This window comes from Pleurodeles waltl, chromosome 6 (assembly GCF_031143425.1).
Source record: "Pleurodeles waltl isolate 20211129_DDA chromosome 6, aPleWal1.hap1.20221129, whole genome shotgun sequence".
NCBI lineage: Eukaryota > Metazoa > Chordata > Amphibia > Caudata > Salamandridae > Pleurodeles > Pleurodeles waltl.
The window spans coordinates 421908657-421924446 of record NC_090445.1 but is presented as its reverse complement, the minus strand read 5'-3'; the positions used below and the strand labels follow the sequence as shown (position 1 = coordinate 421924446).

General features: G+C 41.7%; 1 protein-coding gene across 1 annotated transcript in view; it reads right to left on the bottom strand.

Annotated features, from left to right (window-relative positions):
* Nucleotides 1–688: 688 nt before the first annotated feature.
* PRICKLE4 (prickle planar cell polarity protein 4) overlaps nucleotides 689–15790 on the bottom strand; it is a 156678-nt gene continuing 141576 nt past the window's right edge. Inside the window, exons 7-8 of the mRNA XM_069238411.1 lie at nucleotides 7920–8534; nucleotides 689–4522 (exon numbers count right to left, since the gene is read on the bottom strand). Of these exons, the coding sequence (XP_069094512.1) occupies nucleotides 4008–4522; nucleotides 7920–8534 (1130 nt within the window). The 3' untranslated portion in view covers nucleotides 689–4007. The remainder of the gene's footprint in view (nucleotides 4523–7919; nucleotides 8535–15790) is intronic.

The window sequence follows — 15790 nt, the reverse complement described above, 5'->3', positions numbered from 1 at the left end:
CTGTTTATTGAAGATAGGTGCAATATCTGAAGACATTATCTTGTACCGAGAATCTCAAAGCTGTATGACAGACCAGTTTTTAATTGAATAGCACAAATCTGCCTGTAGCTTGCAAAACATAACAACAACTCCTTAAGCATATGTTTCCTTAAAGCTTCATAACCCCATTTCAGTCATGCCACCTAGAAATTATACATTTCTTAAATTGACAGAGGACTTTGATTTCATACCTGTACAAATGCCTTATTTGGATGAATACTCTTAGGTTACTGGCTGGTAAATGGCCCTCTTACCTGTGAAGAGACTTTTATTTAAACTGTACTCCATCCCTACAGCATCCTAATACAAATCATAGTAATACAAATCTGTATCATGTATTAATATACTACTGCCAAGAATTTTAAATGACCTAAAATGGGGACTGCAGAATTTCTCCAACATTCTGCGATGATGTCTTAAAAGCTTTCACATATTCTAAAGCTGGGGTCACCTCTGTGAATTCTGGGATACTGTCTTTAAGTTCATTAACGTGATAGTGGGTCAGATCACAAATGTAGACACACAGACCATCATATCTGGGTTGCAATTGAGAAATACAATAATCCTTTTTTCTGCCACTGTTTCTCATAAAGACATTACTTGCTCAATTGTGAAAAAATAAAGATGCACCACACTGGTCACAATAGTGAACGAAATACTAGAAAAACTTTATTTCTTCAAAAGGTGTTTACTCACTACTCTTCTGCTCCAAGACATTTTTATAATATGGCTCAATTTCTATCCTAGTATTAATTGAAGTATTAGTATGTTGCAAGAAGGTTTTTTAATCTCTAGGGTCATTTATCTTGTATCCCCTTAGTATGCAATCATAGTTTTGTAGGTCGTCGTCAGCCTTTTTTTCTGCGCCTGCTGCCTATTACGTTTGGTACAATTTCACAGCAATAATAAAGGAGAAGTACCCCCAAGATGAAGACTAAAGTGGAAAGACTCAAATCAGTGAAATGACAGAGAGTTTGCAAGACCTCAGTAAGAAATAAAGCAAGTTAACAGGTTCCAACCCTCACTTCACTACTGCTAGGAATACAAAAGACAAACGAGTAAGAAAATGACATTACTCAGAAGCAGCCTCTTGAAAACATCCAGAAAATGTAAAGCTGCACAACTCGTCTCTTCTTCCACATGCGAGCATCCATTGAGGCAAAACGCCACGCCGAGCAGACATCCCAAAGGAAATTTGGGTACTTAGCACTGTGCTAATGAGATATGCTATTGACCAAGTGTTCTCCTCCAAGCACTTCACCAAAGATTTCAAGCTGACATTTTCAACCGAAATTGCTGGTTCAAGGGTTGTGTCTAGTCCTAAAATAAATAGCACTAGGAAAATGTGTCCATATTTACCCACTATTGACGAGTGAAGAAATAAATCTAAAGAGCGGCAGACTAATTCTCAATCTGAAAACTTCAAACGAGCGACTAAAGAAAACCTGTAGCATGTTGACAGATTTATTTGTATCTCTGCTAGGGAGACAGAAATGGAAGATCTACAAGATGCATGTTTAGGAGGATATCCCCTATAATGGCCACATTGTTAATCTTGATACCTGAACACTTTGATTCTAAGCAAATCATGTTGTCCCCCTTTGTCTTAAATTTGAAATATGTAAAATGTAGACGTGTATCTGGTAATATATGTACTGCAATACCCACTGCGTCACCTTTCATATTCCCCATTTATCTATGCGCCCATTCTGCAACAGATGACTTACTGTATTGCCACCTTAGTGCAGACAGTGTTTCTAGTACAAGTGTATCATTCATACATGAATATTTTTACATAAATTTTGTGGTCAATAAACAGTTTAGATAATTCTAGGACTTCCCTTTTGGCCTTGTGTCTGCTTCTGTGGTGGTGGTAGTTTCCCACACCCAAATAACTGGCTTCTGACGGTCAGCTTTACCAGAAAGTTCTTCAAGATATTCTCTAGACATCCCAAGAGCCTTGTCACCTAAAGCTCAAGATACACTGGCACATGTCAACTTCCCTGTAAGTATAGATAAGTCTCTGCTTAGGAGGTGCTTCAGACACAGACGTGTTCTGATAACATAGAGGAGAATCATGGTGCAAACCAACAACATGAACAACCATGTTTTCTGTGCGAAAACAAAAATGAGGGAAGCTTAAACAATCATCGAGTTATTCCTGGACTGAGGCCTGTACATTACAGCAATCCAACTTCCAGAGTGAAAAAATGTGAACGCGTGCCCTTAGGCAAGTCTCTTTCAGACGATCAAGAGTGGGGGGTCAGCTACCAGGTTCTCACAGACGTCTTCAACCTGTTAGGACCTCTCACATATAGGTTTCTGCAACAGCATCAAGTGCAAAAGCAAAAACCTCTTTTGCTCCAGGTATTTAACCAAACTCAAAAGGGAATGTGTTTTTGAACAACTGTTCAGGTATTTTCTGCTTCAATCCCATTTCTCATTGGCAAAGGTCACACTCCAGCTAAAGGCCAGGCATAAAATTGTTCTTATTGTTCCAAAGCTGCTACACCAGTAGAAGGTTCTAGGTTTGCCTACTCCTGAGACAGTCATACATGAGGCTGCCATGTAGTCTAGCCCCCCTCTCTAACACAGGCAATGGCTTTATAAAGCACAGCCTTCTATCAGTGTGCTTGAATGCCTGGCTCTTTAATTATTACCCAAAAGACTGTTTCCTACATGAAAGAACATTCAGAAAGAAGTCCAGCATCCAGCTACAAGCTTGCCTTTTGTCTTCAAATTGGAGGCATGTCAGTAGGAGACAGCAGTTCCTGATCGGAATAGTTCTGCCAAGGCTGGGTGCACATCTCTGCCATTATGGTCCTCTAATACCATAACAGCTTGTATAAAATGTCATTTTGTTCATTATTCTTGTGATTAAGGATTTCTAAGAATGTCCAAGGATTGTGTATCTTCCTCTAGAACAATACTTTATTCCTTTTAGGAGTTAAATGAGTTCCTTTTCATAACCAGTGGTTAATCTGACCTACGTCACCTTTTGTGGAAGATTATCTTTTTAGTTTCCATTACATCAAACATGAGGATTGGTTAAATACAAACTGCACTGTGTTGAAGCAGAAGACAAAAGTGTTTCTGAGAACTTTTCCTTCAAACGTGCCAAGGTATCCTTCAACTTATTTTCCTGATTTGTCTTCCTATCATGATGGAACCAAAGATATTCAGCAAACGAAACTATGGCCCTGATTTAGATATCTCCAGAGGGAATATTCCATCACAAATGTGACAGATATCCCAGCTGCCTTATTACAATCTCCATAGGATATAATAGGATCATAATACAGTGGGCAGGATATCTGTCATGTCTGTGACGGAGTATCCCCCTCCGCCAAGATCTAAATTAGGCCCTATGTTTGGAAATATTGGTGCTAGTCATACTGGATAGCAACTTTTAAACCATACCTAGCCAGGACTATTATTTCCTGTATCTTCAAATACCATAAAATCAGAAGGTTACCCGATCACAAAGCAGTCAACGTGAGGAAAGACAGTCACTGCTGCTCTTCTCAGAAATGTTCTGGGTTATGACATTTGTAGAGCTGCCTTTTGGAGCTCAATCTATGCCTTTTTCAGACAATGTCAACTTGGCTCTGAACCATCATGGAAACCTAGCTACTAAAGCTGTTTAACTGAGATCAAGTATTCCTTCTCAAGTATATCCGCTACTAAGACCAAATGTTTCTCAGACCCCAGATATGTTTTCTCGCCACAATCAGAATATAGATCTTATTCTTGCCTCTGTTTGTGCCATTTAGCAAAAAAGAATGTGTATTCAGACAATTACAGGATCGGCCTTTTGTCACAATGTTAAGACACTGATTGGCTTTGAGAGGTCCATTTACCCACATTCACAGTATATGTCACGGAAGGACTATGAGGGTAAAATGGATAGAGAGTCTACCTTACTCCACCATTACTCAGCTGACTCACATGGAACCACTTCTTAACCATTATGACAAGGTGCAGTGTTTACTCTTAGGACTGATCTTGTAATGGAGTCTTTCAGTGCCTTCAGAGTCAGAATCACCCCCTAACATGAAGCTTGGGATGGGCCTCCCCAAGAAGAAACCTTCTTGCTCGGAGTCTGAGGATGAAGAGCAGGTGGGGCACCTGGATTCTTCCTGTCTGGTGCCTGCATGGCTGCTGAGTGCCTTTCCTGGGAGACTCTGGTCTTGGGCAACCATGTTATCAGGGGCTTTATACATTTCCTTTGAAGGAATCTTGTTCATCCAAATCTGCCCCCTATTGCTCGCTCTGATTGAGTTGCTGCGGTGCTGCTGCTCCTTGTAGGGCTGAAGAATAGTGGATGCTGATGTCTTGCTGTCTTCTGCTGTGGGCTGCATATCTGACTCAGGTAGGCCTGGTCCAAGGAAACTTTTGTGTCTTGCAGTCGTGTCCTCCAGGTAGAGGTTTTTGGGGTTGGAGGTAGAGGATAAGGAGGGCAAAGCTTTCTGAGCTGGTGAATCTGTGAACGAGAGCATCAAAAACAACATGAGCGTCTTATATCTGTTAAAAAATATACTGTGAATACAAACTTGTAATGTATTTCTTCACTAGCTGTCAAATGCATGACAACAAAGGTTTAATTAATTTATTGTGCTTTTCACTGAGAAACACTCGCTTGCTGCAGTGTACAACACCTACACTCAAAAAGCAGGGCGGCAGTATAAGTGAATTTTATTGTATATTCCAAACTTTCTTTACATGTGTATGATGTCTTGTGATTGAGAAAATCGTACTACACAAATTAACTTCGTTGGCCTTTAGAGTGAGGTAGTTTTTTTTTTAATGAAAGTGTTGAAGACTCACCTTTTAAAAAATGCTTTATCACAATGTATTAACAATCCACAGCCCAGCTATCTCTTGTACCTCTTGTTGACATTATGCTTGTCAGCCCTCCACTGTCTTTTGGCTAGGTCTGTGCTATAGAAATATCATATCCATGCATACATAATGACCTGAGGGACATAGACATTAACGTTCATCTAGATCGGTATAGAGGGGAAGGAAGAAAAGTGGGCTGGGGCAGTGATAAGAGTTTAAGATGATAGTTTTGTTGTTCAGAGGTAGACACATCTATGGGGAAATTGGTGGAACTCCTGATCAATTAGTGCCCTAGCCTGACAAGCTGCTGCTGACTCTTTGCTAACCCTTTCTATCTTTTAGAAACAGTGCCCTGTCATGAAACCTACAGAGCTCCTAAGAGGCAAATCTACAACAGGTGATGCTACTCATTTACTATGAATCAAAGTAAGCTTTGCATTTTGTCTTTATTTTCAATTATCCTGAATGTCAACATTACTTATAAAGGCTATGAGCTTTATAAATAATGTTGACATTCCCGGATAACTCTCAGTCAACATGATATTTTTTAAAGCCATGGCTTCAGATGTGATAAAGTTTGGCTTTGAAGGACCTTTTATAACATCCTGGGGGAAAACAAATGCTCGCTCTATCAGAAAAATGGTGTTCCCCTACATACAGATCAGGAGTGGTTGTTTTAAGTGGACTTTGTGTGTGGCAAGCATCAGTCACCATGTCAAACATTTTTTTCTGGTCCTAGATCCACTGCTATCTCTTTTTTCACCCTCCTTTTGAAAACAGAAATCTGCGCTTTTAGGCCCATATTTATACTTTTTTAGCGCCGCATTTGCGCCATTTTTTTGACGCAAAAGCGGCACAAACTTACAAAATACAATTGTATTTTGTAAATTTGTGCCGCTTTTGCATTAAAAAGTGCTGCAAATGCGGCACTAAAAAAATATAAATATGGGCCTTAGTTTTTATACAGGGATAAGTTAGTACTCTATAGAAATTTAGATAACAAATAATATCCCAATCGACTGTTGCCATGTGAATGTGTGAGCTACAGGACCATTACCCTAATGAGCTATTTTGCTTGTCCCATAAGGGTTGTGTTGGTGAGGAGCGAGATTTAGAGACATGTTCTGCTTTAGGGTTCATAATGCCCAGTCGAGTCTTTCTGCTACCCCTCCATAAGGGGCATGTGGTCTTTAGCAGTCACATTTGTACATGGCAACAGAGGGACTAGGTAGCACAGAAAAGTAGTAGAACACTTTACGTCTAGGCTTAATAATGAAGTGTCCTGCAAGCATTCAACTCACTGAAGAATGCTTTGTTTGAGGGATAGTTGAAACCAAGCTTCCTTCTTTTTGCAGAAAAGATAATTGAAGCGCATGATGACATTCTCAGTTCCTTCGTACTCTGGAGACCTGAGCAACAACACACGTTGTATCCCAGACCATGATAAAATCTAAGAAAATCCGAACCCTCAATTTGCTAGAGGGCCTGTGTGCAGCATGCTGCTAACTCATTAAATTGCAAAAGCCAAGTACCATCAAACCCATTCAATGAATTGGTCAACAGAAGCAAGGAATCTCTTTAAGACTTTCAAGCATTGACTCGAACCCCTTACATACCTCTAAAATTCCATGCTCAAGTTTAATACTATCAAATATTTTCTATAGTAAAAAAATCATAAGATACCTCATCACATTGAGAGATGCTGTATTGCCATTCTTGATAAAAGCCTCTTAGGACAAGCCCTCTTACTTATTTGACATCGTCAACACTTCCCAGAATCTCCAAAGAGAAGCCAGATCATTTCACTCCAGAACAAACAACACTGCTGGCCCTCAATCACCTACCCTTTAAAGGAAAGATCAAAGAAAAAGGAGTCCACTTTACAAATCATGGACAATGGCTTCTGCCTTTTGATAATGCTTAAGCTATGGAGCATCATTGATCATCCCAACCTCATTAACACCTTGCTGTATCAGATGGGATTCACTGATTATGCCCTCCGGTAGTTGCCTTCCTACCTCTACAAACAGCACAAATGTGTTAATGCGTGCTCCTCTAGATCCCAGATGCTCTCCATCAACTGTTGAGTCCCCTAGTCACCAGTATAGATAACACAATAGCACGACAAAGTAAATAATTCACCTTTCCTCTCAGTAACCCCCCCCTGCCTAGATTCACTTTCTGGGAGTGTCTCTACAGAAGTCCTTCTGCAGCACTCTGCTGCATTTCAACTAGGTTATCACCATACAAGCAACACATATACACATCTACTTTATTCCTTAAAAGCAGGAAGTAGCTGGAAACCATTAGGAAGATATGTGCCTCAATCAACTCTGTTGAGCAACAAAGGATGTCTTGCTAACTACTGCACACTGGCCCGAGACTCAGAGTCCCTTCAGTCCAATTGAACACTGATTTCAAAGAGATACCAGATCTAAAAGTATGGATATATTGCTGTAAGAGATCTGCACCTCTTTGAAATATGGACTGATTGCTCCCTTCGGTGCCCTGTTCTTCAGCCAGTTTATTTCTCTTCCACACATTAATCTTTTTGGCTCTGGATATTATGCATTATTTTCCTGATCATGTGTGCAACTAGTTAATACATATGTATATTTTGATGTATTTTCCGACAGTACCTAGTTTGGTGTTTGGTTAATTCATATGTAAATATAGAAATATTTTCTGACAATGCCTTTGTCTTTTTTAGTCAACTCATCACCAGGTTTTAGTCTGAGGTTCCCAATTAAGTAGCAGTACATGGCTTACAGGGTTTAACAACTGAGAGGGCACAAGGAAAATATGCCATTCTTATGCATTTCTAAAATGACTAATTTACCCTTGCTGTGTCACTGACATGTGGTCCTTAAACAAAATACCTTTCAAGTGGTTTTCACATCAGAGATAAAACTGCTTTATATTTCACTCTTCCCCGTGGGCCCCATCCCAAGCTGGACCTGGTACCACACATCGGATTACTAGGACCTCAGCCTTCCATGTGACTGCATGCAGAATTTCACAAGTACTCCATTCTCTACCTTGTTTTGGTTGCATGTCAACCTGTGTCCTCTCAGCAGTGCTGCATGCTGTGACTGGTGCTTTGTTGCAGGCAGACGACACACTACTGCAGCTTACATCATCATGTTCTTGTCCGCTCAAATGTGTATCTGGTCCACTGGAGCTGCTGCCTCCATCAGGTGCTTGTGTCCCTAATGGTGGAGCCTCCGTGGTGGGGGCCTCCATAGACTTTTCGGCCCCTGAATGAAAGTGGCTTGATTCCAGGTGCATGCTAGCTGAGATGATTGCACTACTTTGAGCTTCCTTGGCTTTGACTCTGTCTGCTTTCTTGTTTTCATTCTTCCACTTGCACTCTGTTGGCTTCACCTGTGTGAAATGAGCACTGCGAGCCCCACCGGATCCTCTAAGGGAGCGCTTGGAGACAGGCGATGGAGCCGAGAGGAAGGCAGAGTCTGAAGAGTCTGAGCCAGAGGAAGGGTAAGGCAGTGCTTTACAGGTTGCAGAACACAAAAGCATTCCACCATATGGAAGAAACTCACGGCCAAGAAGGGATCTATGACATCGTTGGCAGCGGAAGCAGCATGCATGTGCATGCCAGTGCTGGCCCTGGTACGTTACCCGCTCACAGTCCAGGCCTGTGGAAGAAGACGCAAAGACAAGTGTTAGTGTACTCAAGACTTAAACATATTCATACATACAAACATAGATGATGATTATACATAAGGGTCTAAAGGTTTCTATACCTGTTTTAACTAATACAGCTTACTTCCTATCTGGATCTGTTGACATTCTCACACTGACTGCGCAAGACTGTTTTAATTTGGCTCTGCTCATAAGTCAATGCTTCTTAAATGGTGCTTTCCATTCATGAGATTCTGGACTCACATTTTAACTTAAGTAGGCTAGTTGGGTTTTGGGTAGTAATACTGAGCATAAAAGTATCTTTTTTCTTACTTGAGCTTTTAAAGGAAAATCAGATAGCCATGTACGCAAGTTTTTTGTTTTATTTCTGTGATGTTATACAGTTCATCATTAATACATTTTTATCATCAGGATTCAGGTGGTACAATGTGTGACTGCCTTCTGGGCTACCTTGTACAAGATCAGCCTCACATTTACAAACAATCAATAAGCATGTAAAGCAGAGGCAAACACATTGTGAGGTAGCAATCGACTAATGTGCCAGGAAGGTAATCTCTACTGTCGATATAGTGACAGGCCAGAGCCTAGTAGTGTGGGTTGGATTGTGAAACAGCATAAAAAATGATTTGCATTGCAATGCTTCTTTTCTGGAAGGATATATAATCTAAACCAGTTTCTATGATTGGAATTATTCTACGTCCTTAATCTAGCTCAGATTTTAGCAACTGAAGGATGGATACATTCTGTAAATCTCTACGGTCCTTGATTTCATTTGCAGCTCATGAAAATGCGCTGGCATTTCTTGAGGTTTTCAATAAAAGTCAACACTTTCACCACAAATTACATTAGGCTGGACCCCTGCCTTAAGTATGTTCATAAAGTAGCCTCTATTGTGCATGCTCGTCTTTACCTTCCGTTATTTCATTTTTATCCCTACTTGAACAAATGGTTTGTGCACTGATCTCTTACCCAACCTCTGTTAACCCTTCATCAGGTGTGCACAACTAATCATAAATGATCTAATCATTAGCATGTGTGCAGTTGCAAATAATAAATCATTCTGAAACTTAATTTGGCTTGGCCCGACCACCTTTAGAAAGAAATATTGTTTTAAGTCAAATAATCCACCATATTGCACTCATGCGGTGTTGCACTTCAAAGAATAGGCATCATGAAAACATGTGGTTCCATTAGCAAAACCAAGAATCGGAATCTAACAACAACATCTCGCCATCAACTCGGGTTCGTTGATGGAGTATCTATTAAAATTGCAATCGCCAGCCTGATACTGGGGGCTCCTGAATATGTGAACTTTGGAGAGGGTGGCGGGGTGTATTCTTGGTCATTCAACATTATATTTTTATGTAGCATGCCCTGACTAAGTCTATGATGCATCAGTAAGCAACATAAAATAATTATATTAAAAAAACACTCCTGCGTTTGTACAGGGACAAATTTCATAAAATCATTTAACAAGCAGACTGAAATTGGGGATCCAATTGAAATTCACGAGGAAAGTTAGAACAGAGGCATAAAAGGTTTTTGCAGCTAGGTGGGTGGTATTTGTGTGCGCTATTACAATTCTCACTTACACCACTGCAAAGATACATTGTATGGAATAATTAATTGCTGCTGGTCATGGATAGAGGGGGCATAAACATACTAAAGAGAAGATCAATACATGGGTTCCAGGAGGATAGATTGGGACAGCAGGAAAGTCCATTACTATTTTAAGATTATAGCTTTTCTTCAGCAGTTTTTGTTCATTCCTGATGTATTTGCCAGGTTGTGTCTTCCACAACCAAAGGTAATACAGTTCCTGCCAGGTTCCCACTGGGAGATGGGCCACTCTCCAGAGCATTTTCAGATCTTAGGCCCGTACTTGCCCTGAGCCTGCTTTTTCATTTATCACAGTTAACAATATATTCCTTAGGGCCTCCCAAGGTTCTGGCTTTTGAGTTTTGGGCACATATGTGATTAAAAACATTGCTGCTGCCCCCACTGAGACTGATTTTACCCTTCATTATTCAAGACTTAGAATGTTTAATTTCATATTATCACCTGTCATGTTTCTTGGGGCTATTTTCAACTGAAGTACCTGTCATTTCTTTCTAGGATGATCTAGAATGTGTCATGTTTGGAAGATTGGTCTGGGTTGTAATGTTCCTCTTAACAATGTTGCATGCCTTTGTTTGGGATATAGTCTTGCGCAGTTAAGGCGAATAGATTATATTACCTTCAAGGCAATTGCCAGTCAATATAAAGGAAAGCCAGAGTTGTCCAAGAAGCTCAAATTGGGGTTTGGCCACAAACCTCAGTATAATAAATGGCTATTTGTAAAATAAGAGCAGTAGCAAATATATTCTTCTGTATACAGTACAGACTGATGTATGGCCAAAGGTACAAGGTAGACGTCAATTAAGACACAAGTACAAGTCTCACTTGCACATTATGCTTGAAGTTTCTCACAGCTTCAGCCAATATGTATTTCACTCTTTTGGGCTGACTATCCCAGGTCTTTCTGAGGCCTGAGAATGTTATTTTATGAGGAGGCTTGAATCAGAAAGTTAATTTAATGGAGAAGGGAAATAAATCAAAATATAGTTGACTGGGGGAGTGGCCTAAAAGGGAATGGAGCAAACGTGAGACCCAGGTACTCTGCTCGCCCTAAAACTAAATCAACTAAAATCTGAGCCCTAGTCATGCCTTGGAGCTGCCATAACCTAAGTTGCCCCAGGGCTCCTTATCTCAAACTTTTCTGACCTGCCTGACATTGTGAGACGCAAGGCAACAGGCCGAGCTGTGAGGCAGAGGGCAGCTATATTGCAGCGCTGAATCTGAATCCGGCTGGATCCTGCCTGCTGATTAAGCCAGAGTGAGGCAAAGTGAAATCTGAAACTGGCAAGTGGCACCAAAAAGTGACCAATTGATGGAGACTCTCTGGAGGGCAGAGGAGGTCTGAGTGAAGCAGCTGGCTGCACACACTCAGCCCGCTCTGCCCCAGTCCCTAAGGCCAGTGCTGGACTGAAGGCCTCTCGAGGTTTGCCCAGGAAGCGAGGACCCCTTGTAGGGCAGGCTCTACCAGGCAAGGAATTGCCAATTATTCAGTAAAGTTCCTTAAGAAATTAGAAAGGTACTTCAGGATGAGTGATCCAGTTTAGGATTTATTAGGCAGAAGTGAATGACTCCATATTATACAGCATATGAATGGATCGTAGAACAGAGTAGATATTCAGCCAACACGTGTTTCGCCCTATAGGGTGCATTCACCAGGGTTTTCTCAAGGCATGATAAAGATACATTTGTACTTCTGGTAATGAGCTGAATAATTATTGCCACAACTTTGTCCTTACAATGGCGACAGACGCGACTGACCGAACCCTCTTGAATTAGTTGCTCTAACTATCTAACGGATTATTTGTTGTGTCAATAACCCTGAGAAAAGGCTGTGAAGTTGTGCGGAGGTAGCGAGGAATGTACTGCAATGGTACAAAGATCAAATTAAATAATGCAGAAGCTGTTGCACATACTCCCGAAGAAGACTGACCTCGAGGTACTTGCACTGCAGACTATCAACATGGCGGAGGTCATGGAACAAGGTGTCCCATCTATAAAGGACATGCTGGCATCCACAGTAGCTAGAGGAGGTAAGCCGGACAAACCAGGCTAAGATAGGCCCTCCCCCGGAGAGAACAAGGACAAAAGCTGGTCCTATCCATATACCACAGATTAGCGGCAACACTTCCTCAAGGAGAGCAAGGAAGAGATCACCACTATCAGAAGCAACCTCATGTCCTCTCTGCAGGAACTCCAGAATAACACAGGGGAACTTAGTGACCGGGCTCTTGCCTTAGAAACAACTGCACATAGGACGTCAGAGGAGGAGGAAGAGCATCACATGGACCCTAAATGGCACTGAAACCTGCAAAGACCTTGAGAACGGGTCAAGTCACAAGAGCATCATGATTCGGGCCTGCCTTGCAATGCAAAATGCCTGTATATCCATGGACATGTCCAGAATCTTCTTTACAACATATATGGCTGCCCCTAAGAATCCCCCGATATAACCGAACTGCATGCCCAGAGTGGCCAGGGCAGGACCATCAAAAGACATCCTTATCAGTGTGCATGTTTATGAGGAGTGTGCATGTTATTGAGGAGTAGAAGATCATAAAGGTGTTATAGTATCAGTTTACCTTGAGCTTAATCCAGGAAAAGAGATTGTCTCTTTAAACCCAACAGAGAGCCTTGGATCAAGATAGGGCCACGTACATCCTACTTAGAATGAGCAGAAGTACTATGCCTCAAGAATAAATTGTCTTTCTCTAGGAACAACAGTCCTTCATAAAAACATATAAGCAAGTCAATACATAAGAAACAGAATGAGTCTTAGTTATGTCCAATAGACAATTAGTGAGATACTTATTTACATTGCTATCAACAAAATATGTGACCAACAAACAAAGAAAAAAGAAGAAAAATACAATCATAGGAACCCAGGCATATGAGTGTGACAAGTCCATGTATTAATTATAGACACAATTTTCAAGTACCACTGTTCTTGGGTACAATGTCATCAGCAATTATGAATGAGTCTAGATACTAAAGTCGACATTTCGATCCCCAACCAATCATGCGATCATCATTAGGACATAATATGATGACTAAGAAGAGAATAGTAATGTTATCATGGCAGTAAAAGAAAAAAGAAAGAGAAAAAGGGAAGGAACAAAAAGGGAAAGAAAAAATGAATGGATTAACAAGTACAAGGGAAAAACAATTCCCTAATCCATGTCTAGGGCAAAGCACATGTGAACCCATGCATGCATAGACAGGAAAAATAAATTTGTCACCCAAAGAACCAGAATTATGGTTGGGACCTTGCAACGAAGAAATCAGCAAAAAGCCACCAGTAATCAGGAAGAGAGATAAAAATACCCGAATTCACCAAGTGAAAATTAATCTCTGGCAAACCACACATGAATCCAAACATGCACCAATGAATCATGTTCAAAATTGATTACAGCATGAGGAAAGGAATAAAATTCTGGCAAGGCCAAAATTTGTGAGAGAACGTAAGTATTCAAGGACTAAGGGGTAAAAACCCAATTACATTAATAGTAGCAGTGAATCTGTCAAAACAAACGGAAAGGTGGAATAGTAATGAGCACAGTGTGCGCAGAGGGCCAGAAAGTGAGCGTGAAGTGAATACTTGAAAACGCCTACCTACCTAGAAACCATAAATTGTACCCTCATCGAGAAGGACCTGTGGATTAATTGGTGTCTCCGAGGTGAAAGTTGCAATATGGGCTTGTGAGACCGCTAAAATATAAAAACTGAAAAAGGCAGGAGCAAGGAGCAGATAATGTTGACTGGACTGTATGAGATCTGGTTGAGACGCATACCTGTAACCTGAATTCCCAATGGATCAGGTGAAGCATCATAGCTGATATTTGTTTACGTGACCAAAAAGCAACTAGACAGCAAGGCACCCGGGGAATTGGCCCTGTGTGTGCTGGCCATCTTAGATTCCCAGGCATATGAGGCGATCCCTCTCAGAAACAGAGAGGGGTACAATGGTGATCGCTGTTGCTGCAATAAAGTTGTAATGAAGAAAAAAATGTTTATCGCAAGACAACCAGACTGTGAAGTGTAACTGCCACTGTAAGGTAAAAATGTATTAACAAAAGTACTCCAAACTAAATGGGGCTACAATTGTAGACTTGAGATAGTAAGTAATAATATGGCCATGAGATGAGAAACAGAGAGAAGGAAGAGAGGAAGAAAAAGGAGAAAAGAAATTGCCAATGTGTTATTAAATATAATATATATAAAAAAAAGATGACTTTCTTAGATGCCAAAACCTTATTACATGAAGCAAAAGTCAATTGCATCACAATCCGCAAATAAAATTGACAAGTATTGAGTATCACATATGTATGAGTTGAATTCCTATGTGATAATAATCAGCGCCCTGGTGGTCAAAACTGTAGTAGCATTCAAAATAAGGATGTCCAGTCTTCCATGCGGTTGAGGCCAGTGTGGAGGCTATTGAAGCATAAAATCCATTTAAGTTCTTCTTTGTTTAGTACACCTCTTAGGGGGGCGTGGGGAGGGGGGTGAAGCATGGGGGGGGGGTTAACCCTTGTAATCCCATGTCACCACAAATCATTGCCAGTGTGTCCCAATTCGGTAAAGTATTCAACCATTGGGGCATTAGCTGTTTTGCAACGCAAACGACTCCTGAGTTGACAGATCTGCACCTGGATCTTCTGTGTTGTCTGTCCAATATAAACCTTATTACAAGGGCATATAGGGGGTCATTCCAACCTCGGCGGTAAAAGGCACTTACCGCCGTGCAGAAGACCGCCATGACACCGCCGCGGTCGCAGTAAACCGCCACGGTCATTCTGACCCACAACAGGCAAACCGCCAAAATACAGACATCCACAAAAGTCCGCCACACCAAAGGTCAGCGAGAAACTGGCGATGACCAAACCTCCACCGTCACGCCAACAGAAATATGCCCATGCCATCACGACCCACGAATCCACGCGGCGGTCTTTCAACAGCGGTATTCCATTGGCGGTACACACCGCCGCGCTCAAAATACACACACAGCTCCAAAACACAGCCACATTGGACAATTCAAAATACACACACCTGATACACATACAAACAACACTCCCACACACCCAATACAATATAAAACACACACCCACATCACCCACAAACCCCCACTCCTAGAGATTCGTGAACACGCACAGAGAAAAGAGACCCGAGCACCCAGAAGCGCAATTCACTGTCACCCAGCAATATTACCACGCACTTCAAACTACACACCAATACACATCACCACACTTAGCACCACACAATCCACCCCACACATCACCCACACCACCCCACCCGATGAACTCAGGGTCATGGTGGAGGAAATTGTACGGGCAGAGCCACAGCTCTTCGGGACACAGGTGCAGCACACCACCATTGCCAGGAAGATGGAGCTATGGAGCAGAATAGTGGACAGGGTAACGCTGTGGGACAGCACCCAAGAAATCGGGACGACATCAGGAAGCGGTGGAACGACCTACGGGGGAAGGTGCGTTCCATGGTATCCAGGCACAACATCGCGGTGCAGCGGACTGGCGGCGGACCCCCACCTCCTCCCCCAGAATTTACAACATGGGAGGAGCAGGTCTTGGCGATACTGCATCCTGAGGGCCTCGCAGGAGTAGCAGGAGGAATGGAC